This window comes from Cydia pomonella, unplaced genomic scaffold (assembly GCF_033807575.1).
Source record: "Cydia pomonella isolate Wapato2018A unplaced genomic scaffold, ilCydPomo1 PGA_scaffold_90, whole genome shotgun sequence".
Classification (NCBI taxonomy): domain Eukaryota; kingdom Metazoa; phylum Arthropoda; class Insecta; order Lepidoptera; family Tortricidae; genus Cydia; species Cydia pomonella.
The window spans coordinates 1-25,265 of record NW_026907923.1 but is presented as its reverse complement, the minus strand read 5'-3'; the positions used below and the strand labels follow the sequence as shown (position 1 = coordinate 25,265).

Here is a 25,265-nt window from a genome sequence, read left to right as displayed (position 1 = left end):
TTTTATTTAATTTGAGTGGGGGAAAATTAATATAAAAATTTATTAATAAAAATAATTTTAATAAAATATGATAATGGGGGTTAAAGTATTTTATAAAAAAAAAATTATTTAATTTATAGTAAATTAGTATTGTGAAAGAAATTTGAAATATTTGAAATAAAAATTATAAAAAAAGTAAATTTAAATTATTGTATCTTGTGTATCAGAGTTTATTAATTAAAAATTTTTATAAAAAAAAAAAATTCTCGAATTTAAAAGAGTTAATTAAATAAAAAATTTATTGTAGCAAAAATATTTTTTATATTTAATTAGAAATGAAATGTTAATCGTTTTTAAAAATATCTAGTTTTTTCAGAAAAAAATTTAATTTTAAATTAATTTAATTAAAAATTTTATTAAAAAATTTTTTAAATAATTAAATTTAATATTTTAAGGGATAAGCTTTAATTTAAATTTTTATAAAAAATTTAAATTTATTTTGAAAATTTTAAAATTTATATTGTTTAAAAATTATAATTTTTTATAAATAATTTCATTAAAAAATAAAATTTAATTAATATTTAAATTTTTATGAGAAAATAAAAATTAATAAAAAATTTTTAGTTATAATGATAAAATTAGTATATATAATCATATTAATTAATCTTATAAATAAGTATAAATGTAAAATTAATTATAAGGAATTCGGCAAAATTTTATATTCACTTGTTTATCAAAAACATGTCTTTTTGAAATAATTTAAAGTCTAATCTGCCCACTGATGAAAATTAAAGGGCTGCAGTATTTTGACTGTACAAAGGTAGCATAATCATTAGTCTCTTAATTGGTGACTTGTATGAAAGATTGGATGAGATATAAGCTGTCTTATTATTATTTATAGAATTTAATTTTTTAATTAAAAAGTTAAAATATTTTTAAAAGACGAGAAGACCCTATAGAGTTTTATATAATTTATTAATTATAAATTTTTTTATTAATTTAAAATTTAAATTAATAAGTATATTTTATTGGGGTGATAGAAAAATAAAATTAACTTTTTTTAATTTAATATATATATATATATATATATATATATATATATATATATATATATATATAAACATTAATAAGTGAATAAATGATCCATAATTTATGATTAAAAGATTAAATTACCTTAGGGATAACAGCGTAATTTTTTTTTTTAGTTCAAATAAAAATAAAAGTTTGCGACCTCGATGTTGGATTAAGGTAAAATTTAAATGCAAAAGTTTAAAATTTTGATCTGTTCGATCATTAAAACCTTACATGATCTGAGTTCAAACCGGTGTAAGCCAGGTTGGTTTCTATCTTTAGAATATAAAAATATTTTAGTACGAAAGGATCAAATATTTAAAATAATTTTATAAAAAAGAATTTTATTAAATTTATTTATAAAGCTATTTTGGCAGAAAAGTGTAATGGTTTTAGAAATCATTAATATATAAAATAATTTATATATATAGTAAATGATTAAAAATGATTATTTATTAATTTTTATTGGGTTGGTAATATTAATTTTAGGGGTTTTAATTGGTGTTGCTTTTTTAACTTTGTTAGAACGTAAAGTATTAGGTTATATTCAAATTCGAAAAGGACCTAATAAATTGGGAATTATAGGAATTTTACAGCCTTTTAGTGATGCAATTAAATTATTTACTAAGGAACAAACTTATCCTTTATATTCAAATTATTTTGCTTATTATTTTTCTCCTATTTTTAGTTTTTTTTTATCTTTATTAATTTGAATAGTTATTCCTTATTATTTTAATATGATTAGATTTAATTTAGGATTTTTATTTTTTTTTTGTTGTACTAGTATGGGGGTATATACATTAATAGTGGCAGGTTGATCTTCTAATTCTAATTATGCATTATTAGGGGGGTTACGAGCTGTTGCTCAAACTATTTCTTATGAAGTTAGTTTAGCTTTAATTATGATATCTGTTATTATTATAATTATAGATTTTAATTTATTAAAGTTTAGAAATTATCAAATAACAATTTGATTTGTATTTATTATATTACCTTTATCTTTATGTTGATTATCTTCAAGTTTAGCGGAAACTAATCGAACACCTTTTGATTTTGCTGAGGGTGAAAGAGAATTAGTTTCTGGATTTAATATTGAATATAGAAGAGGAGGATTTGCTTTAATTTTTTTAGCTGAATATTCGAGAATTTTATTTATAAGTATATTATTTATCTTAATATATATAGGAGGTTATGATTTAACATTTTTTTTTTACTTAAAATTGGTATTTATTTCATTTTTTTTTATTTGAGTTCGTGGGACATTACCTCGTTATCGATATGATAAATTAATATATTTAGCTTGAAAGAGATATTTACCTCTTTCTTTAAATTTTTTAATATTATTTATTGGTGTAAAAATTTTTTTTATTTAAATATAATTTTTTTAGTATAAATTAATAGAATATAATAATTCTTTCTTAAGTTTTCAAAACAAATGCTTATAACAAGCTCATTAATTAATTAATTAAAAATTAAGTTATCTCAGTATTTATTTAATAAAGGATTAAAAATAAAATAAGAAAAATATAATACAGTGAGAAGTTGTCCTGTAATAATATAAGGTTCTTCTACAGGTCGGGCTCCAATTCAAGTTAATAGAATAACGGTAGTTACTATAGATCAAAATAAAATTTGATTAATAGGGTAAAATTGAATTCCCTGAATTTTTTTATTAAAAGTTATAGGTAAAATAATTAAAATTAAAATGGATATAACTAAAGCAATTACTCCTCCTAATTTATTGGGAATAGATCGTAAAATTGCATAAGCAAATAAGAAATATCATTCAGGTTGAATATGAACAGGGGTAACTAAAGGATTTGCTGGAATAAAATTATCTGGATCTCCTAAAAGATATGGGTTAATTATAGTTAATATAATTAAAATAAATAGTATAATTAAAAATCCGACTAAATCCTTAAAAGAAAAAAAAGGATGAAAAGGAATTTTATCTAAATTTCTATTAATACCTAATGGATTATTTGAACCTGTTTGATGTAAAAATAATAAATGAATTATTGTTATTATTGCAAGAATAAATGGAAGAAGAAAATGGAAAGTATAAAATCGTGTTAATGTTGCATTATCAACGGCAAATCCTCCTCAAATTCAATTTACTAATATATTTCCTAAGTATGGAATTGCTGATAAAAGATTAGTAATAACTGTTGCTCCTCAAAATGATATTTGGCCTCAAGGTAATACATATCCTATAAAAGCTGTTCCTATTAATAAAAATAAAATAATTACTCCTACTATTCAAGTGTATTTTAAATTAAATGATTCATAATAAATTCCTCGTCCGATATGAAGATAAACACAAATAAAGAAAAATGATGCTCCATTAGCATGTAATGTTCGAATTAATCATCCGTAATTTACATTTCGGCAAATATAATTTACACTAAAGAATGCTATTTCAATATTAGCTGTATAATATATTGTTAAAAATAATCCAGTTAAAATTTGAATTATTAAACATAATCCTAATAGGGATCCAAAATTTCATCATGTTGAAATGTTAGAGGGAGATGGTAAATCAATTAATGAACCATTAATAATTTTAAAAATAGGGTGAGTTTTTCGTAAAGGTTTGTAGTTATTTATCATTAGTGATATATTAAGATGAAGATCGTAAAGGCCCAAAAAAAATATTGGTGATTTTTACAACTGCTACTAATCCAATAAAAAGGTAGATAATTATTATTATTATTATTAAAAATGTTTGATTATTATATAATTTAGAAAGTCTAATTTTATTTTCATTATTAAAAAATAAATTAATATTAAAAAAATTATTTATTTCATCATTAAAAAAAGTATTTATTCAATTCAATTTTAGGGAAAAGAATAAATTAATTAATAAAATTAGGTTAAAATTAATAAAAATAAGTTTAATAAAAAAAGAGTTATTTTTAAACAGTTCATTAGAAGCGATTCTTGAAACATAAATAAATAAAACTAATAATCCTCCTAAGAAAGTTAAGAATAAAATATATGAAAATCAATAGGTATTAATTAATATTCCGGTTAATAAACAAGTAAATACAGTTTGAATTAAAATTATTAATCCTATTGATAAAGGATGCACTAAAAAAAATATAAATAAAGATAATATTAATATGGATAATGATAAGAATAAAATTTCAAAGAATAGTTTAATAAAATAATAATTTTGGAGATTATAGATAAAGAGTTTTCTTTTTCTTTGAAGTTTTTAAAGAAAAATCTTATTTTTGATTTACAAGACCAATGTTTTTTTTAAACTATAAAAACAAATTTACTAATGAAAATATATGATATTTTATTAGTAATTATTTTTATATTTATTATTGGTAATTTAATTTTTGTATCAAAACATAAACATTTATTAATTATTTTATTAAGTTTAGAATTTATAGTTTTAACAATTTTTTTATTTATGTTAATAGTTTTAAGTTTTATAAATTATAATATATATATATTAATAGTTTTTTTAGTATTTGCAGTTTGTGAAGGAGCTTTAGGTTTATCAATTTTAGTTTCTATAATTCGAACTCATGGAAATGATTATTTTCAGAGATTTAATTTATTATAAAAAATGTTAAAATTTTTATTTATGGTTATTTTTATGATTCCTTTATGTTTTATTAAAAATATATTTTGATTGGTTCAAATATTTTTATTTGTTATAATATTTTTATTTATAAATTTAAGAATAAGATTATATAATTTTAGAAATTTAAGTTATATATTTGGATGTGATATAATTTCTTTTGGTTTAATTTTACTAAGAATTTGAATTTGTGGTTTAATATTAATAGCAAGAGAAAATTTATTAAAAATAAAATTTTATGTTAATTTTTTTTTATTTAATGTTATTTTTTTGTTAATTATATTATATATAACTTTTTCAGTTATAAATTTATTTATATTTTATTTATTTTTTGAGGGGAGTTTAATTCCTACATTATTATTAATTATAGGATGAGGGTATCAACCTGAGCGAATTCAAGCTGGGTTATATTTATTATTTTATACTTTATTTGCTTCATTGCCATTATTATTAGGTATTTTTTTTATTTTTAATAGAGAAAATTATATTATAATTTATTTTATAAAATTTTTAAATTTAAATATATATTTACTTTATTTTAGAATAATTATAGCTTTTTTAGTAAAAATACCTATATATTTTGTTCATTTATGATTACCCAAGGCTCATGTAGAGGCTCCTGTATCTGGGTCAATAATTTTAGCGGGGATTATATTAAAATTAGGAGGTTATGGTTTATTACGAGTAATAATTTTTATACAACAAGTAGGTTTAAAATTCAATTTTATTTGAATTATTATTAGTTTATTAGGTGGATTTTATGTAAGATTAAATTGTTTTTGTCAAGTTGATATTAAATCTTTAATTGCATATTCTTCAGTAGCTCATATAAGTTTAGTTATTGGGGGAATTATAACGATAAGTTATTGAGGATTTTTAGGTTCTTATGTTTTAATAATTGGACATGGATTATGTTCTTCTGGAATATTTTGTTTAGCCAATATTAATTATGAACGTTTACATAGACGAAGATTATTTATTAATAAAGGAATAATAAATTTTATACCTTCAATAAGATTATGATGATTTTTATTAATATCGAGAAATATAGCTGCTCCGCCTTCTTTAAATTTAATGGGAGAGATTATATTAATTAATAGATTAATAAGATGATGTTGATTTTCAATAATTTTTTTAATATTAATTTCTTTTTTTAGAGCTGGATATAGTTTATATTTATATTCTTATACTCAGCATGGAAAATATTATTGTGGAATTTATAGATTTTATATAGGGGTATCTCGAGAATATTTAATATTACTTTTACATTGATTACCTTTAAACATTTTAATTATAAAAATTGATTACAGAATAATTTGATTTTACTTAAATAATTTAAATAAAATATTGATTTGTGGTATCAAAAATATGAATAATTCATTTTAGGTTATTAAGAAAAATTTTATTTGTTTTTTAAGTTTTTTTTTTTTATTTTTTTTTAGTATAATAAATTTTTTATTTATAATTTATTTTATTTATAATAATCTAGTTTTCTTTTTAGAATGGGAAGTTATTTCTTTTAATTCTAATATAATTATTATGTCAATTTTATTAGATTGAATATCTTTATTATTTATAATATTTGTTTCTTTAATTTCTTCTGTTGTAATTTTTTACAGAAAAAGATATATGTCTTCTGAGAGGAATTTGAGTCGTTTTATTATTTTAGTTTTATTATTTGTTTTTTCTATGATTTTATTAATTATTAGCCCAAATATAATTAGAATTTTTTTAGGTTGAGATGGTTTAGGTTTAGTTTCTTATTGTTTAGTAATTTATTATCAAAATGTTAAGTCTTATAATGCTGGGATATTAACAGCTCTTTCTAATCGAATTGGGGATGTTTGTATTTTAATTTCTATCTCTTGAATAATAAATTATGGGAGTTGAAATTATATTTTTTATTTAAATTTTATGTCTAATGATTTTTCTATAAAAATAGTTGGAATTATAATTATTTTAGCTGCTATAACTAAAAGAGCTCAAATTCCTTTTAGATCATGATTACCTGTGGCTATAGCTGCTCCTACTCCTGTTTCAGCTTTAGTACATTCATCTACATTAGTTACAGCTGGGATTTATTTATTAATTCGATTTAATAATTTATTATTGGATTTATTTATATTAAAAATTTTATTATTATTATCTGGTTTAACTATATTTATAGCAGGAATTACAGCAAATTATGAATTTGACTTGAAAAAAATTATTGCATTATCTACTTTGAGACAATTAGGGTTAATAATAAGAATTTTAAGAATAGGATTACCAGATTTAGCATTTTTTCATTTATTAACTCATGCTATATTTAAAGCTTTATTATTTATATGTGCTGGGGTAGTTATTCATATAATAAATAATATTCAAGATATTCGTTATATGGGGGGAATTAGATATTATTTACCGTTTACTTCTTTATGTTTAAATATTTCTAATATGGCTTTATGTGGAATTCCCTTTTTAGCTGGATTTTATTCAAAGGATATAATTTTAGAATTAGTTTCTTTAAGATATTTAAATATATTTATTTTTTTTTTATATTATATTTCTACTGGGCTAACTATATATTATAGATTTCGTTTAATAATATACTTAATGATTAATGATTTTAATTTATTAAGAATTTATAATTTATATGATGAAGATTTTATTATATTAAAGAGTATATTTACTTTATTATTTATGAGAGTTGTTAGAGGTAGATTTTTGAGATGATTAATTTTTTCATATCCATATATAATTTATTTACCATTTAATTTAAAAATAATAGTTATTTATGTAAGTTTATTAGGGATATTAATAGGATATTTAGTTAGTAATATAAAAATTTATTCTTTAAATAAATTTTTATCTACTTATACTTTAAGAAATTTTTTAAGATTAATATGATTTATGCCTAATTTATCAACTTATGGTTTAAGATATAATTTTTTAAATTTTGGTCAAAATTTATTAAAAATTGTTGATATAGGTTGAAGAGAAATATATAGAGGTCAGGGAATATTTTTAATTTTAAAAAAATATTCTATTTTTTATTATTTTTATCAAATAAATAATTTTAAAATTTATTTATTTAGATTTGTTTTATGAATAGTTATTATATTATTTATTTTATTTATTTATTTAAATAGCTTATATATAGAGCATAATATTGAAGATATTAAGGAGATTTTTAATCTTTAAATATATTTTATTTATAAAAAAAGTAAATTTTTATTTTTACAATGAAAATGTAATGTTTTATTTAAACTATATAAATAGAAATAATAATGGAATTTAACCACTAAAAATTAAGTTAGCAGCTTAATTTTAATTATTTTATTTCTTTAATTGGAAATAAATTTCAATTTTATCATTAACAGTGATATACCTCTATTTTGGTTTCAATTAAGGAATAAATAAGGAGTTAATTAAACTCTATCTTTTAAGTCGAAATTAAATGCATTATTGCTTCTTATTTTAAGATAAATTAAAAATTTAATATTTTTTGAATGCAAATCAAATGTTTTTATAAACTATTATCCTAAAAAGTATATTTATTTAATTAGTTCATTTTAATATATTTTGATTTCATTCATGATATAATCCTAAAATTAAAATAAGTATAAAAAAATATCTAATTTTTGTTCAAATAATTAAATTTACATATATAAAAGTTGAAATTATAGGAAAAATTAAGGCAATTTCTACATCAAAAATTAAGAAAATAACTGTAATTAAAAAAAAATGAAGGGAAAAGGGGATACGAGCTGAGGATTTTGGGTCAAATCCACACTCAAAAGGGGAAGATTTTTCTCGGTCAATGAATGATTTTTTTGATAAAATTGTTGATAAAAATATTATAATATTTGCTAAAATAATAAAGATAGTTGAAATTAATATTATTATAAAAATTATTTATATTAATAAGAATTAAACTTTTTGATTGGAAGTCAAATATACTAAATATATTATATAAATAGTTAATTTCCTCATCAATAGATAGAGATATAAAGGAATAATCATACTACATCTACAAAATGTCAATATCAGGCAGCAGCTTCAAATCCAAAGTGATGATTACTTGAAAAATGATTATTTATATGTCGAATTAAACAAATAAATAAAAAAATTGTTCCAATTATTACATGAAGGCCATGAAAACCTGTTGCTATAAAAAATGTAGATCCATAAATTCTATCTGCAATAGTAAAAGGAGCTTCAATATATTCATATGCTTGAAGAATAGTGAAATAAATTCCTAATATTACTGTGATAAAGAGACCTTGAGTTGTTTGAGTAAAATTATTTTCTATTAAAGCATGATGTGCTCATGTAACTGTAATTCCTGATGTAATTAAAATAATAGTATTTAATAAAGGAATTTGAAATGGATTAAATGGGGTAATACTTATAGGTGGTCATATTATACCAATTTCAATATTTGGGGAGAGACTTCTGTGAAAAAATGCCCAAAAAAATGAAATAAAAAAAAAAATTTCTGAAATAATAAATAAGATTATTCCTCATCGAAGTCCCTTAGAAACTAAAATTGTATGTTTACCTTGTAAAGTACCTTCTCGACAAATATCTCGTCATCATTGATATATTGTTAAAATTGTGATAATATATCCTAAAATTAATAAATTTATATTAAAATTATGAAATCATTTTACTATTCCTGTTACTAAAGTTAAAACTCCAATAGCTCCTGTTAAAGGTCATGGACTATAATCTACTAAATGATAAGGGTGATTATGATGTGTTGTCATTAGTAATTATTAGTTAACTTCACTAGCATAAAGATTTCTTAAAATAGAAATTACATAAGATTGAATAACAGCAACAGCTGATTCTAGAATTATTAATAAGATTTGAATTATTACTAAAATAGCAATAAAATAAGAAGCTATATGAGGGCCAGTACCTCTTAATAAAGTTATTAATAGATGTCCTGCAATTATATTTGCAGTTAATCGAACAGCTAAAGTTCCAGGACGAATAATATTACTAATAGTTTCAATTAAAACTATAAAAGGTATTAAGATACCTGGTGTACCTTGAGGGATTATATGAGCAAATATATGTTGTGAGTTATTAATTCATCCATAAAATATAAATCTTAATCATAAAGGAAGAGAAATTGATAATGAAAGAGTTAAATGACTAGTGCTTGTAAAGATATAAGGGAATAATCCTAAAAAATTATTAAATAAGATAAATGAAAATATAGATACAAAAATAAATGTTGATCCATTTAATCCATTTGCACCTAATAATGTTTTAAATTCTTTATGTAAAGTATTTAAAATAATATTTCATAAGATTGAAAATCGATTAGGAATTAATCAAAATGAGTATGGAATAAATATTAAACCAATTAAAGTTCTAATTCAATTAATTGATAAATTGAATAAATTAGTTGTTGGATCAAAAATTGAAAATAAATTATTTATCATTTTCAATTAAGGTTTTTTAAGGAAATTTTTTTATTATTTTCTATATTATTTATTTTTAAATCAAAAATATAGTAATTTATAATATTAAATAAAATAAAAACACAAATAAAAAAAAAGAAAGAAATTATTCAATTAATTGGTATTATTTGAGGGATAAAAGAATATTACTAAAGTAATAATTTAAATTTGACATATTTATGTTATAAATTAACTAATTCTTTTCATTAGAAGTAATTGCTAATTTACTATTAAATGGTTTAAGAGACCAGTACTTGCTTTCAGTCATCTAATGAAGAATAATTATTAATTCAATTAATAAAATTTTTAATTGAAACACTTTCAATTACAATAGGTATAAAGCTATGATTTGCTCCACAAATTTCGGAACATTGTCCATAAAAAATTCCAGGACGATTAATAAAAAAATTAGTTTGATTGAGTCGACCTGGGTTAGCATCTACTTTTACCCCTAATGAAGGAATTGTTCAGGAATGGATGACATCTGTTGCTGTAACTATAATTCGAATTTGATTATTTATAGGAATAATAATTCGATTATCTACATCTAATAGACGAAAACTATTACTATTTATTTCATTTTGGGGGATTATATATGAATCAAATTGAATATTGTGAAAATCTGAATATTCATAACTTCAATATCATTGATGACCAATAGATTTTAATGTAATTAAGGGGTTATTTAATTCATCTAATAAGTATAATAAACGTAATGATGGTAAAGCAATAAAAATTAAAGTAATTGCTGGTAAAATTGTTCAAATTAATTCAATTATTTGACCTTCTAATAAAAATCGATTAATGTAAGAGTTAAAAAATAAACTAATTATTAAATATCCAACTAAAATTGTAATTATAATTAAAATAATTAAAGTATGATCATGAAAAAAAATAATTTGTTCTATTAATGGGGAAGCTCTATTTTGAAGATTAAGATTAGATCAAGTTGCCATTTCTAAAAAAAGGATAATTCCTTTATAAATGGGGTTTAAATCCATTACATATAATCTGCCATATTAGAAATTTCTTAAAATAGGTAATTCATTATATGAATGTTCTGCTGGTGGAAGATTTTGATATCATTCAATAGAAGAATTTATATTTAATGGGAATAAAATAATTCGTTTTTTTACTATAGATTCTCAAATAATAATTAATATTAATATTGTTGCAATTAAAGAAATATAAGATCCTAAAGATGATACAACATTTCATGAAGAGTAAGTATCTGGATAATCAGAATATCGTCGAGGTATTCCAGCTAATCCTAAAAAATGTTGAGGAAAAAATGTTAAATTTACTCCGATAAATATAATAAAAAATTGAATTTTTAAAAGATAAGGACTTATTGATAGTCCAGTAAATAATGGATATCAATGAACAAATCCTCCTATAATAGCAAATACAGCCCCTATTGATAAAACGTAGTGGAAGTGAGCTACTACGTAGTATGTATCATGAAGAGTTACATCAATAGAGGAATTGGCTAAAATAACACCTGTTAAACCTCCAACTGTAAATAAGAATACGAATCCTAAACTTCATAATATAGAGGGACTATAATTAATTTGTGTACCATGAAGAGTAGCTAGTCAACTAAAAATTTTAATTCCTGTAGGAACGGCAATAATTATTGTAGCTGATGTAAAATAAGCTCGGGTGTCAATATCTATTCCTACTGTAAATATATGATGAGCTCAAACGACAAATCCTAATAATCCAATTGCTAATATGGCATAAATTATCCCTAAACATCCAAATGTTTCTTTTTTACCTCTTTCTTGAGAAATAATGTGGGAAATTATACCAAATCCTGGTAAAATTAAAATATAAACTTCAGGATGACCGAAAAATCAAAATAAGTGTTGATAGAGAATAGGATCACCTCCACCAGCAGGATCAAAAAATGATGTATTAAGATTTCGATCTGTAAGAAGCATAGTAATAGCACCTGCTAATACTGGTAATGATAAAAGAAGTAAAAGAGCTGTAATTCCTACAGCTCAAACAAATAATGGTATTTGATCTAATGATATATTATTAGGTCGTATATTAATAATAGTTGTAATAAAATTAACAGCTCCTAAAATAGAAGAAATACCTGCTAAATGTAGAGAAAAAATAGCTAAATCAACAGATCTTCCTCTATGAGCAATATTAGAAGAAAGTGGGGGGTACACTGTTCATCCTGTTCCTGCTCCATTTTCAACGATTCTGCTTGAAATTAAAAGTATAATAGATGGAGGTAATAGTCAAAATCTTATATTATTTATTCGAGGGAAAGCTATATCAGGAGCTCCCAATATTAGTGGTACTAATCAATTACCAAATCCACCAATTATAATAGGTATTACTATAAAAAAAATTATAATAAAAGCATGAGCAGTTACAATAGTATTATAAATTTGATCATCACCAATTAAAGATCCTGGGTTTCCTAATTCTGCTCGAATAAGTAATCTTAGAGAAGTTCCTACTATTCCGGCTCAAATACCAAAAATAAAATATAATGTTCCAATATCTTTATGATTTGTAGAATAAAGTCATTTTCGCTAATAAAATGGCTGAGAATTAAGCGATAAATTGTAAATTTATTAACGAGAAAAATTTCTCTTTTATTATAAAAGTCTTATAGTTAAAATTATAATATAAAATTGCAAATTTTAAGGTGGAAAAATTCTAAGGCTTAAAGAAATTTTTCTTTATAAATAATTTTGAAGATTATTAGTTTAAATTAACTTAAAACCTTTTATAAATAAAAAAAGTTCTAGTAATTATTCCTAATAATGAAATTATTCTTAAAAAATTAATAAAAAAAAAAGAATTATTTTTAATTTTAATTTTAAATCATTTTAATTTTAAATAATTAAATATTAAAGAAGAATAAATAATTCGAATATAATATAATAATATAATTAATCTTATTATTACAAAAATAAATGTTAAAATAAGAAAATTATTTTTTAATATAAAATTAATTACTATTCATTTTGGAAAAAATCCAATGAACGGAGGTAACCCCCCTAAAGATAAAAAATTAATTATAAGAGATATTTTAATTAAACTATTTAAATTAGTAATAAATAATTGATTAATAAAATAAATATTAAATATAAAAAATATTAAACATAATAATCTATTTAAAAAACTATAAAAGCAAAAATAAATTAATCATAAATTTTCTCTAATTATGATTGATGATAGCATTCATCCTAAGTTATTAATCGATGAAAAGGCCATTAATTTACGTAAAGAGGTTTGGTTTAATCCTCCAATAGCTCCGATAATTACATTTAAAAATAAAATAATAATTAAAAATTTATTATGATAATAATAAGACAATAAAATTATGGGGAAATTTTTTGTCATGTTATTAAAATAAAACAATTTAATCAAGATAAACCTTCTATAATATTAGGAAATCAGAAATGAAAGGGGGCTGATCCTATTTTTATTAGTAAGGTTGAATTTATTATAATAGATATAATATTTATTTCTAAATTTATAAATAATATTTTTATTAAAATAATAAATAAAAAATTAATTGATGCAATAGATTGAATAAGAAAATATTTTAAAGAGGCTTCAGAGGCAAATAAATTTTTTGAGTTAGAAATTAGAGGAATAAATCTTAATAAATTAATTTCTAATCCAACTCAACACCCAAATCATGAATTTGAAGAAATAGAAATTAATGTACTAAAACATAGAATAAATATGAAAAATATTTTATTTGAATTGATAAAAAAAAAAATATAAAATAGAAAATAGTTTCAGAAAGAATTTAAAGTTCTTTGTAAATATATTTTAGTGTATGATGCACAATAATTTTTGATATTATTAGATATAGTTTAATTCTATAAAGTATAATAAAGGTAGAATTCTACATAATTTATCCTATCAGAATAATCCTTTTTTTCAGGCACTTTATTTTTTAAAAAAAAGGGATTTCCTTTATATTTGGGGTATGAACCCAAAAGCTTAATTTAGCTTATTTTTAATTTAATATTTAAAGAAAAATTATTAAAAATGGTTTAATAAAATATTATAATTAAATATTTATTAATATTATTTTAATATTATTTTAATATTAAATATTTAATAATAATAATAATAATAATAATAATAATAATAATAATAATATAATAATAATAATAATATTATTATTATTATTATTATTATTATTTATTATTATTATTATTATTATTATTATTATTATTATTATTATTAAATATTTAATATTAAAATAATATTAAAATAATATTAATAAATATTTAATTATAATATTTTATTAAACCATTTTAATAATTTTTCTTTAAATATTAAATTAAAAATAAGCTAAATTAAGCTTTTGGGTTCATACCCCAAATATAAAGGAAATCCCTTTTTTTTAAAAATAAAGTGCCTGAAAAAAAGGATTATTCTGATAGGATAAATTATGTAGAATTCTACCTTTATTATACTTTATAGAATTAAACTATATCTAATAATATCAAAAATTATTGTGCATCATACACTAAAATATATTTACAAAGAACTTTAAATTCTTTCTGAAACTATTTTCTATTTTATATTTTTTTTTTATCAATTCAAATAAAATATTTTTCATATTTATTCTATGTTTTAGTACATTAATTTCTATTTCTTCAAATTCATGATTTGGGTGTTGAGTTGGATTAGAAATTAATTTATTAAGATTTATTCCTCTAATTTCTAACTCAAAAAATTTATTTGCCTCTGAAGCCTCTTTAAAATATTTTCTTATTCAATCTATTGCATCAATTAATTTTTTATTTATTATTTTAATAAAAATATTATTTATAAATTTAGAAATAAATATTATATCTATTATAATAAATTCAACCTTACTAATAAAAATAGGATCAGCCCCCTTTCATTTCTGATTTCCTAATATTATAGAAGGTTTATCTTGATTAAATTGTTTTATTTTAATAACATGACAAAAAATTTCCCCCATAATTTTATTGTCTTATTATTATCATAATAAATTTTTAATTATTATTTTATTTTTAAATGTAATTATCGGAGCTATTGGAGGATTAAACCAAACCTCTTTACGTAAATTAATGGCCTTTTCATCGATTAATAACTTAGGATGAATGCTATCATCAATCATAATTAGAGAAAATTTATGATTAATTTATTTTTGCTTTTATAGTTTTTTAAATAGATTATTATGTTTAATATTTTTTATATTTAATATTTATTTTATTAATCAATTATTTATTACTAATTTAAATAGTTTAATTAAAATATCTCTTATAATTAATTTTTTATCTTTAGGGGGGTTACCTCCGTTCATTGGATTTTTTCCAAAATGAATAGTAATTAATTTTATATTAAAAAATAATTTTCTTATTTTAACATTTATTTTTGTAATAATAAGATTAATTATATTATTATATTATATTCGAATTATTTATTCTTCTTTAATATTTAATTATTTAAAATTAAAATGATTTAAAATTAAAATTAAAAATAATTCTTTTTTTTTTATTAATTTTTTAAGAATAATTTCATTATTAGGAATAATTACTAGAACTTTTTTTTATTTATAAAAGGTTTTAAGTTAATTTAAACTAATAATCTTCAAAATTATTTATAAAGAAAAATTTCTTTAAGCCTTAGAATTTTTCCACCTTAAAATTTGCAATTTTATATTATAATTTTAACTATAAGACTTTTATAATAAAAGAGAAATTTTTCTCGTTAATAAATTTACAATTTATCGCTTAATTCTCAGCCATTTTATTAGCGAAAATGACTTTATTCTACAAATCATAAAGATATTGGAACATTATATTTTATTTTTGGTATTTGAGCCGGAATAGTAGGAACTTCTCTAAGATTACTTATTCGAGCAGAATTAGGAAACCCAGGATCTTTAATTGGTGATGATCAAATTTATAATACTATTGTAACTGCTCATGCTTTTATTATAATTTTTTTTATAGTAATACCTATTATAATTGGTGGATTTGGTAATTGATTAGTACCACTAATATTGGGAGCTCCTGATATAGCTTTCCCTCGAATAAATAATATAAGATTTTGACTATTACCTCCATCTATTATACTTTTAATTTCAAGCAGAATCGTTGAAAATGGAGCAGGAACAGGATGAACAGTGTACCCCCCACTTTCTTCTAATATTGCTCATAGAGGAAGATCTGTTGATTTAGCTATTTTTTCTCTACATTTAGCAGGTATTTCTTCTATTTTAGGAGCTGTTAATTTTATTACAACTATTATTAATATACGACCTAATAATATATCATTAGATCAAATACCATTATTTGTTTGAGCTGTAGGAATTACAGCTCTTTTACTTCTTTTATCATTACCAGTATTAGCAGGTGCTATTACTATGCTTCTTACAGATCGAAATCTTAATACATCATTTTTTGATCCTGCTGGTGGAGGTGATCCTATTCTCTATCAACACTTATTTTGATTTTTCGGTCATCCTGAAGTTTATATTTTAATTTTACCAGGATTTGGTATAATTTCCCACATTATTTCTCAAGAAAGAGGTAAAAAAGAAACATTTGGATGTTTAGGGATAATTTATGCCATATTAGCAATTGGATTATTAGGATTTGTCGTTTGAGCTCATCATATATTTACAGTAGGAATAGATATTGACACCCGAGCTTATTTTACATCAGCTACAATAATTATTGCCGTTCCTACAGGAATTAAAATTTTTAGTTGACTAGCTACTCTTCATGGTACACAAATTAATTATAGTCCCTCTATATTATGAAGTTTAGGATTCGTATTCTTATTTACAGTTGGAGGTTTAACAGGTGTTATTTTAGCCAATTCCTCTATTGATGTAACTCTTCATGATACATACTACGTAGTAGCTCACTTCCACTACGTTTTATCAATAGGGGCTGTATTTGCTATTATAGGAGGATTTGTTCATTGATATCCATTATTTACTGGACTATCAATAAGTCCTTATCTTTTAAAAATTCAATTTTTTATTATATTTATCGGAGTAAATTTAACATTTTTTCCTCAACATTTTTTAGGATTAGCTGGAATACCTCGACGATATTCTGATTATCCAGATACTTACTCTTCATGAAATGTTGTATCATCTTTAGGATCTTATATTTCTTTAATTGCAACAATATTAATATTAATTATTATTTGAGAATCTATAGTAAAAAAACGAATTATTTTATTCCCATTAAATATAAATTCTTCTATTGAATGATATCAAAATCTTCCACCAGCAGAACATTCATATAATGAATTACCTATTTTAAGAAATTTCTAATATGGCAGATTATATGTAATGGATTTAAACCCCATTTATAAAGGAATTATCCTTTTTTTAGAAATGGCAACTTGATCTAATCTTAATCTTCAAAATAGAGCTTCCCCATTAATAGAACAAATTATTTTTTTTCATGATCATACTTTAATTATTTTAATTATAATTACAATTTTAGTTGGATATTTAATAATTAGTTTATTTTTTAACTCTTACATTAATCGATTTTTATTAGAAGGTCAAATAATTGAATTAATTTGAACAATTTTACCAGCAATTACTTTAATTTTTATTGCTTTACCATCATTACGTTTATTATACTTATTAGATGAATTAAATAACCCCTTAATTACATTAAAATCTATTGGTCATCAATGATATTGAAGTTATGAATATTCAGATTTTCACAATATTCAATTTGATTCATATATAATCCCCCAAAATGAAATAAATAGTAATAGTTTTCGTCTATTAGATGTAGATAATCGAATTATTATTCCTATAAATAATCAAATTCGAATTATAGTTACAGCAACAGATGTCATCCATTCCTGAACAATTCCTTCATTAGGGGTAAAAGTAGATGCTAACCCAGGTCGACTCAATCAAACTAATTTTTTTATTAATCGTCCTGGAATTTTTTATGGACAATGTTCCGAAATTTGTGGAGCAAATCATAGCTTTATACCTATTGTAATTGAAAGTGTTTCAATTAAAAATTTTATTAATTGAATTAATAATTATTCTTCATTAGATGACTGAAAGCAAGTACTGGTCTCTTAAACCATTTAATAGTAAATTAGCAATTACTTCTAATGAAAAGAATTAGTTAATTTATAACATAAATATGTCAAATTTAAATTATTACTTTAGTAATATTCTTTTATCCCTCAAATAATACCAATTAATTGAATAATTTCTTTCTTTTTTTTTATTTGTGTTTTTATTTTATTTAATATTATAAATTACTATATTTTTGATTTAAAAATAAATAATATAGAAAATAATAAAAAAATTTCCTTAAAAAACCTTAATTGAAAATGATAAATAATTTATTTTCAATTTTTGATCCAACAACTAATTTATTCAATTTATCAATTAATTGAATTAGAACTTTAATTGGTTTAATATTTATTCCATACTCATTTTGATTAATTCCTAATCGATTTTCAATCTTATGAAATATTATTTTAAATACTTTACATAAAGAATTTAAAACATTATTAGGTGCAAATGGATTAAATGGATCAACATTTATTTTTGTATCTATATTTTCATTTATCTTATTTAATAATTTTTTAGGATTATTCCCTTATATCTTTACAAGCACTAGTCATTTAACTCTTTCATTATCAATTTCTCTTCCTTTATGATTAAGATTTATATTTTATGGATGAATTAATAACTCACAACATATATTTGCTCATATAATCCCTCAAGGTACACCAGGTATCTTAATACCTTTTATAGTTTTAATTGAAACTATTAGTAATATTATTCGTCCTGGAACTTTAGCTGTTCGATTAACTGCAAATATAATTGCAGGACATCTATTAATAACTTTATTAAGAGGTACTGGCCCTCATATAGCTTCTTATTTTATTGCTATTTTAGTAATAATTCAAATCTTATTAATAATTCTAGAATCAGCTGTTGCTGTTATTCAATCTTATGTAATTTCTATTTTAAGAAATCTTTATGCTAGTGAAGTTAACTAATAATTACTAATGACAACACATCATAATCACCCTTATCATTTAGTAGATTATAGTCCATGACCTTTAACAGGAGCTATTGGAGTTTTAACTTTAGTAACAGGAATAGTAAAATGATTTCATAATTTTAATATAAATTTATTAATTTTAGGATATATTATCACAATTTTAACAATATATCAATGATGACGAGATATTTGTCGAGAAGGTACTTTACAAGGTAAACATACAATTTTAGTTTCTAAGGGACTTCGATGAGGAATAATCTTATTTATTATTTCAGAAATTTTTTTTTTTATTTCATTTTTTTTGGGCATTTTTTCACAGAAGTCTCTCCCCAAATATTGAAATTGGTATAATATGACCACCTATAAGTATTACCCCATTTAATCCATTTCAAATTCCTTTATTAAATACTATTATTTTAATTACATCAGGAATTACAGTTACATGAGCACATCATGCTTTAATAGAAAATAATTTTACTCAAACAACTCAAGGTCTCTTTATCACAGTAATATTAGGAATTTATTTCACTATTCTTCAAGCATATGAATATATTGAAGCTCCTTTTACTATTGCAGATAGAATTTATGGATCTACATTTTTTATAGCAACAGGTTTTCATGGCCTTCATGTAATAATTGGAACAATTTTTTTATTTATTTGTTTAATTCGACATATAAATAATCATTTTTCAAGTAATCATCACTTTGGATTTGAAGCTGCTGCCTGATATTGACATTTTGTAGATGTAGTATGATTATTCCTTTATATCTCTATCTATTGATGAGGAAATTAACTATTTATATAATATATTTAGTATATTTGACTTCCAATCAAAAAGTTTAATTCTTATTAATATAAATAATTTTTATAATAATATTAATTTCAACTATCTTTATTATTTTAGCAAATATTATAATATTTTTATCAACAATTTTATCAAAAAAATCATTCATTGACCGAGAAAAATCTTCCCCTTTTGAGTGTGGATTTGACCCAAAATCCTCAGCTCGTATCCCCTTTTCCCTTCATTTTTTTTTAATTACAGTTATTTTCTTAATTTTTGATGTAGAAATTGCCTTAATTTTTCCTATAATTTCAACTTTTATATATGTAAATTTAATTATTTGAACAAAAATTAGATATTTTTTTATACTTATTTTAATTTTAGGATTATATCATGAATGAAATCAAAATATATTAAAATGAACTAATTAAATAAATATACTTTTTAGGATAATAGTTTATAAAAACATTTGATTTGCATTCAAAAAATATTAAATTTTTAATTTATCTTAAAATAAGAAGCAATAATGCATTTAATTTCGACTTAAAAGATAGAGTTTAATTAACTCCTTATTTATTCCTTAATTGAAACCAAAATAGAGGTATATCACTGTTAATGATAAAATTGAAATTTATTTCCAATTAAAGAAATAAAATAATTAAAATTAAGCTGCTAACTTAATTTTTAGTGGTTAAATTCCATTATTATTTCTATTTATATAGTTTAAATAAAACATTACATTTTCATTGTAAAAATAAAAATTTACTTTTTTTATAAATAAAATATATTTAAAGATTAAAAATCTCCTTAATATCTTCAATATTATGCTCTATATATAAGCTATTTAAATAAATAAATAAAATAAATAATATAATAACTATTCATAAAACAAATCTAAATAAATAAATTTTAAAATTATTTATTTGATAAAAATAATAAAAAATAGAATATTTTTTTAAAATTAAAAATATTCCCTGACCTCTATATATTTCTCTTCAACCTATATCAACAATTTTTAATAAATTTTGACCAAAATTTAAAAAATTATATCTTAAACCATAAGTTGATAAATTAGGCATAAATCATATTAATCTTAAAAAATTTCTTAAAGTATAAGTAGATAAAAATTTATTTAAAGAATAAATTTTTATATTACTAACTAAATATCCTATTAATATCCCTAATAAACTTACATAAATAACTATTATTTTTAAATTAAATGGTAAATAAATTATATATGGATATGAAAAAATTAATCATCTCAAAAATCTACCTCTAACAACTCTCATAAATAATAAAGTAAATATACTCTTTAATATAATAAAATCTTCATCATATAAATTATAAATTCTTAATAAATTAAAATCATTAATCATTAAGTATATTATTAAACGAAATCTATAATATATAGTTAGCCCAGTAGAAATATAATATAAAAAAAAAATAAATATATTTAAATATCTTAAAGAAACTAATTCTAAAATTATATCCTTTGAATAAAATCCAGCTAAAAAGGGAATTCCACATAAAGCCATATTAGAAATATTTAAACATAAAGAAGTAAACGGTAAATAATATCTAATTCCCCCCATATAACGAATATCTTGAATATTATTTATTATATGAATAACTACCCCAGCACATATAAATAATAAAGCTTTAAATATAGCATGAGTTAATAAATGAAAAAATGCTAAATCTGGTAATCCTATTCTTAAAATTCTTATTATTAACCCTAATTGTCTCAAAGTAGATAATGCAATAATTTTTTTCAAGTCAAATTCATAATTTGCTGTAATTCCTGCTATAAATATAGTTAAACCAGATAATAATAATAAAATTTTTAATATAAATAAATCCAATAATAAATTATTAAATCGAATTAATAAATAAATCCCAGCTGTAACTAATGTAGATGAATGTACTAAAGCTGAAACAGGAGTAGGAGCAGCTATAGCCACAGGTAATCATGATCTAAAAGGAATTTGAGCTCTTTTAGTTATAGCAGCTAAAATAATTATAATTCCAACTATTTTTATAGAAAAATCATTAGACATAAAATTTAAATAAAAAATATAATTTCAACTCCCATAATTTATTATTCAAGAGATAGAAATTAAAATACAAACATCCCCAATTCGATTAGAAAGAGCTGTTAATATCCCAGCATTATAAGACTTAACATTTTGATAATAAATTACTAAACAATAAGAAACTAAACCTAAACCATCTCAACCTAAAAAAATTCTAATTATATTTGGGCTAATAATTAATAAAATCATAGAAAAAACAAATAATAAAACTAAAATAATAAAACGACTCAAATTCCTCTCAGAAGACATATATCTTTTTCTGTAAAAAATTACAACAGAAGAAATTAAAGAAACAAATATTATAAATAATAAAGATATTCAATCTAATAAAATTGACATAATAATTATATTAGAATTAAAAGAAATAACTTCCCATTCTAAAAAGAAAACTAGATTATTATAAATAAAATAAATTATAAATAAAAAATTTATTATACTAAAAAAAAATAAAAAAAAAAAACTTAAAAAACAAATAAAATTTTTCTTAATAACCTAAAATGAATTATTCATATTTTTGATACCACAAATCAATATTTTATTTAAATTATTTAAGTAAAATCAAATTATTCTGTAATCAATTTTTATAATTAAAATGTTTAAAGGTAATCAATGTAAAAGTAATATTAAATATTCTCGAGATACCCCTATATAAAATCTATAAATTCCACAATAATATTTTCCATGCTGAGTATAAGAATATAAATATAAACTATATCCAGCTCTAAAAAAAGAAATTAATATTAAAAAAATTATTGAAAATCAACATCATCTTATTAATCTATTAATTAATATAATCTCTCCCATTAAATTTAAAGAAGGCGGAGCAGCTATATTTCTCGATATTAATAAAAATCATCATAATCTTATTGAAGGTATAAAATTTATTATTCCTTTATTAATAAATAATCTTCGTCTATGTAAACGTTCATAATTAATATTGGCTAAACAAAATATTCCAGAAGAACATAATCCATGTCCAATTATTAAAACATAAGAACCTAAAAATCCTCAATAACTTATCGTTATAATTCCCCCAATAACTAAACTTATATGAGCTACTGAAGAATATGCAATTAAAGATTTAATATCAACTTGACAAAAACAATTTAATCTTACATAAAATCCACCTAATAAACTAATAATAATTCAAATAAAATTGAATTTTAAACCTACTTGTTGTATAAAAATTATTACTCGTAATAAACCATAACCTCCTAATTTTAATATAATCCCCGCTAAAATTATTGACCCAGATACAGGAGCCTCTACATGAGCCTTGGGTAATCATAAATGAACAAAATATATAGGTATTTTTACTAAAAAAGCTATAATTATTCTAAAATAAAGTAAATATATATTTAAATTTAAAATTTTATAAAATAAATTATAATATAATTTTCTCTATTAAAAATAAAAAAAATACCTAATAATAATGGCAATGAAGCAAATAAAGTATAAAATAATAAATATAACCCAGCTTGAATTCGCTCAGGTTGATACCCTCATCCTATAATTAATAATAATGTAGGAATTAAACTCCCCTCAAAAAATAAATAAAATATAAATAAATTTATAACTGAAAAAGTTATATATAATATAATTAACAAAAAATAACATTAAATAAAAAAAATTAACATAAAATTTTATTTTTAATAAATTTTCTCTTGCTATTAATATTAAACCACAAATTCAAATTCTTAGTAAAATTAAACCAAAAGAAATTATATCACATCCAAATATATAACTTAAATTTCTAAAATTATATAATCTTATTCTTAAATTTATAAATAAAATATTATAACAAATAAAAATATTTGAACCAATCAAAATATATTTTTAATAAAACATAAAGGAATCATAAAAATAACCATAAATAAAAATTTTAACATTTTTTATAATAAATTAAATCTCTGAAAATAATCATTTCCATGAGTTCGAATTATAGAAACTAAAATTGATAAACCTAAAGCTCCTTCACAAACTGCAAATACTAAAAAAACTATTAATATATATATATTATAATTTATAAAACTTAAAACTATTAACATAAATAAAAAAATTGTTAAAACTATAAATTCTAAACTTAATAAAATAATTAATAAATGTTTATGTTTTGATACAAAAATTAAATTACCAATAATAAATATAAAAATAATTACTAATAAAATATCATATATTTTCATTAGTAAATTTGTTTTTATAGTTTAAAAAAAACATTGGTCTTGTAAATCAAAAATAAGATTTTTCTTTAAAAACTTCAAAGAAAAAGAAAACTCTTTATCTATAATCTCCAAAATTATTATTTTATTAAACTATTCTTTGAAATTTTATTCTTATCATTATCCATATTAATATTATCTTTATTTATATTTTTTTTAGTGCATCCTTTATCAATAGGATTAATAATTTTAATTCAAACTGTATTTACTTGTTATTAACCGGAATATTAATTAATACCTATTGATTTTCATATATTTTATTCTTAACTTTCTTAGGAGGATTATTAGTTTTATTTATTTATGTTTCAAGAATCGCTTCTAATGAACTGTTTTAAAAATAACTCTTTTTTTATTAAACTTATTTTTATTAATTTTAACCTAATTTTATTAATTAATTTATTCTTTTCCCTAAAATTGAATTGAATAAATACTTTTTTTAATGATGAAATAAATAATTTTTTTAATATTAATTTATTTTTTAATAATGAAAATAAAATTAGACTTTCTAAATTATATAATAATCAAACATTTTTAATAATAATAATAATAATTATCTACCTTTTTATTGGATTAGTAGCAGTTGTAAAAATCACCAATATTTTTTTTTGGGCCTTTACGATCTTCATCTTAATATATCACTAATGATAAATAACTACAAACCTTTACGAAAAACTCACCCTATTTTTAAAATTATTAATGGTTCATTAATTGATTTACCATCTCCCTCTAACATTTCAACATGATGAAATTTTGGATCCCTATTAGGATTATGTTTAATAATTCAAATTTTAACTGGATTATTTTTAACAATATATTATACAGCTAATATTGAAATAGCATTCTTTAGTGTAAATTATATTTGCCGAAATGTAAATTACGGATGATTAATTCGAACATTACATGCTAATGGAGCATCATTTTTCTTTATTTGTGTTTATCTTCATATCGGACGAGGAATTTATTATGAATCATTTAATTTAAAATACACTTGAATAGTAGGAGTAATTATTTTATTTTTATTAATAGGAACAG

The 25,265-nt window shown here is 20.5% G+C and overlaps 2 protein-coding genes and 12 pseudogenes across 2 annotated transcripts; 8 read left to right on the top strand and 6 right to left on the bottom strand.

Annotated features, from left to right (window-relative positions):
- The first annotated feature begins 533 nt into the window (after positions 1-533).
- LOC133534346 (NADH-ubiquinone oxidoreductase chain 1-like) lies at positions 534-2,429 on the top strand (annotated as a pseudogene).
- A 78-nt stretch (positions 2,430-2,507) lies between these two features.
- On the bottom strand, positions 2,508-4,274 carry LOC133534348 (cytochrome b-like; annotated as a pseudogene).
- A 356-nt stretch (positions 4,275-4,630) lies between these two features.
- Positions 4,631-5,970, top strand: LOC133534350 (NADH-ubiquinone oxidoreductase chain 4-like; annotated as a pseudogene).
- Positions 5,971-6,101: 131 nt separating this feature from the next.
- Positions 6,102-7,767, top strand: LOC133534349 (NADH-ubiquinone oxidoreductase chain 5-like). The gene is given in 1 exon segment (XM_061873463.1): positions 6,102-7,767. A coding segment is annotated over 1 exon segment (801 nt). The 5' UTR covers positions 6,102-6,559; the 3' UTR covers positions 7,361-7,767.
- Positions 7,768-8,604: 837 nt separating this feature from the next.
- LOC133534351 (ATP synthase subunit a-like) lies at positions 8,605-10,083 on the bottom strand (annotated as a pseudogene).
- Positions 8,605-12,624, bottom strand: LOC133534347 (cytochrome c oxidase subunit 1-like; annotated as a pseudogene).
- A 26-nt stretch (positions 12,625-12,650) lies between these two features.
- On the bottom strand, positions 12,651-13,877 carry LOC133534354 (NADH-ubiquinone oxidoreductase chain 2-like; annotated as a pseudogene).
- Positions 13,878-14,624: 747 nt separating this feature from the next.
- On the top strand, positions 14,625-15,886 carry LOC133534353 (NADH-ubiquinone oxidoreductase chain 2-like; annotated as a pseudogene).
- A 26-nt stretch (positions 15,887-15,912) lies between these two features.
- On the top strand, positions 15,913-19,933 carry LOC133534378 (cytochrome c oxidase subunit 1-like; annotated as a pseudogene).
- On the top strand, positions 17,465-19,933 carry LOC133534366 (cytochrome c oxidase subunit 2-like; annotated as a pseudogene).
- On the top strand, positions 18,454-19,933 carry LOC133534367 (ATP synthase subunit a-like; annotated as a pseudogene).
- On the top strand, positions 19,141-19,933 carry LOC133534365 (cytochrome c oxidase subunit 3-like; annotated as a pseudogene).
- An 837-nt stretch (positions 19,934-20,770) lies between these two features.
- LOC133534364 (NADH-ubiquinone oxidoreductase chain 5-like) lies at positions 20,771-22,436 on the bottom strand. The gene is given in 1 exon segment (XM_061873464.1): positions 20,771-22,436. A coding segment is annotated over 1 exon segment (801 nt). The 5' UTR covers positions 21,979-22,436; the 3' UTR covers positions 20,771-21,177.
- A 131-nt stretch (positions 22,437-22,567) lies between these two features.
- Positions 22,568-23,515, bottom strand: LOC133534368 (NADH-ubiquinone oxidoreductase chain 4-like; annotated as a pseudogene).
- Positions 23,516-25,265: the final 1,750 nt, after the last annotated feature.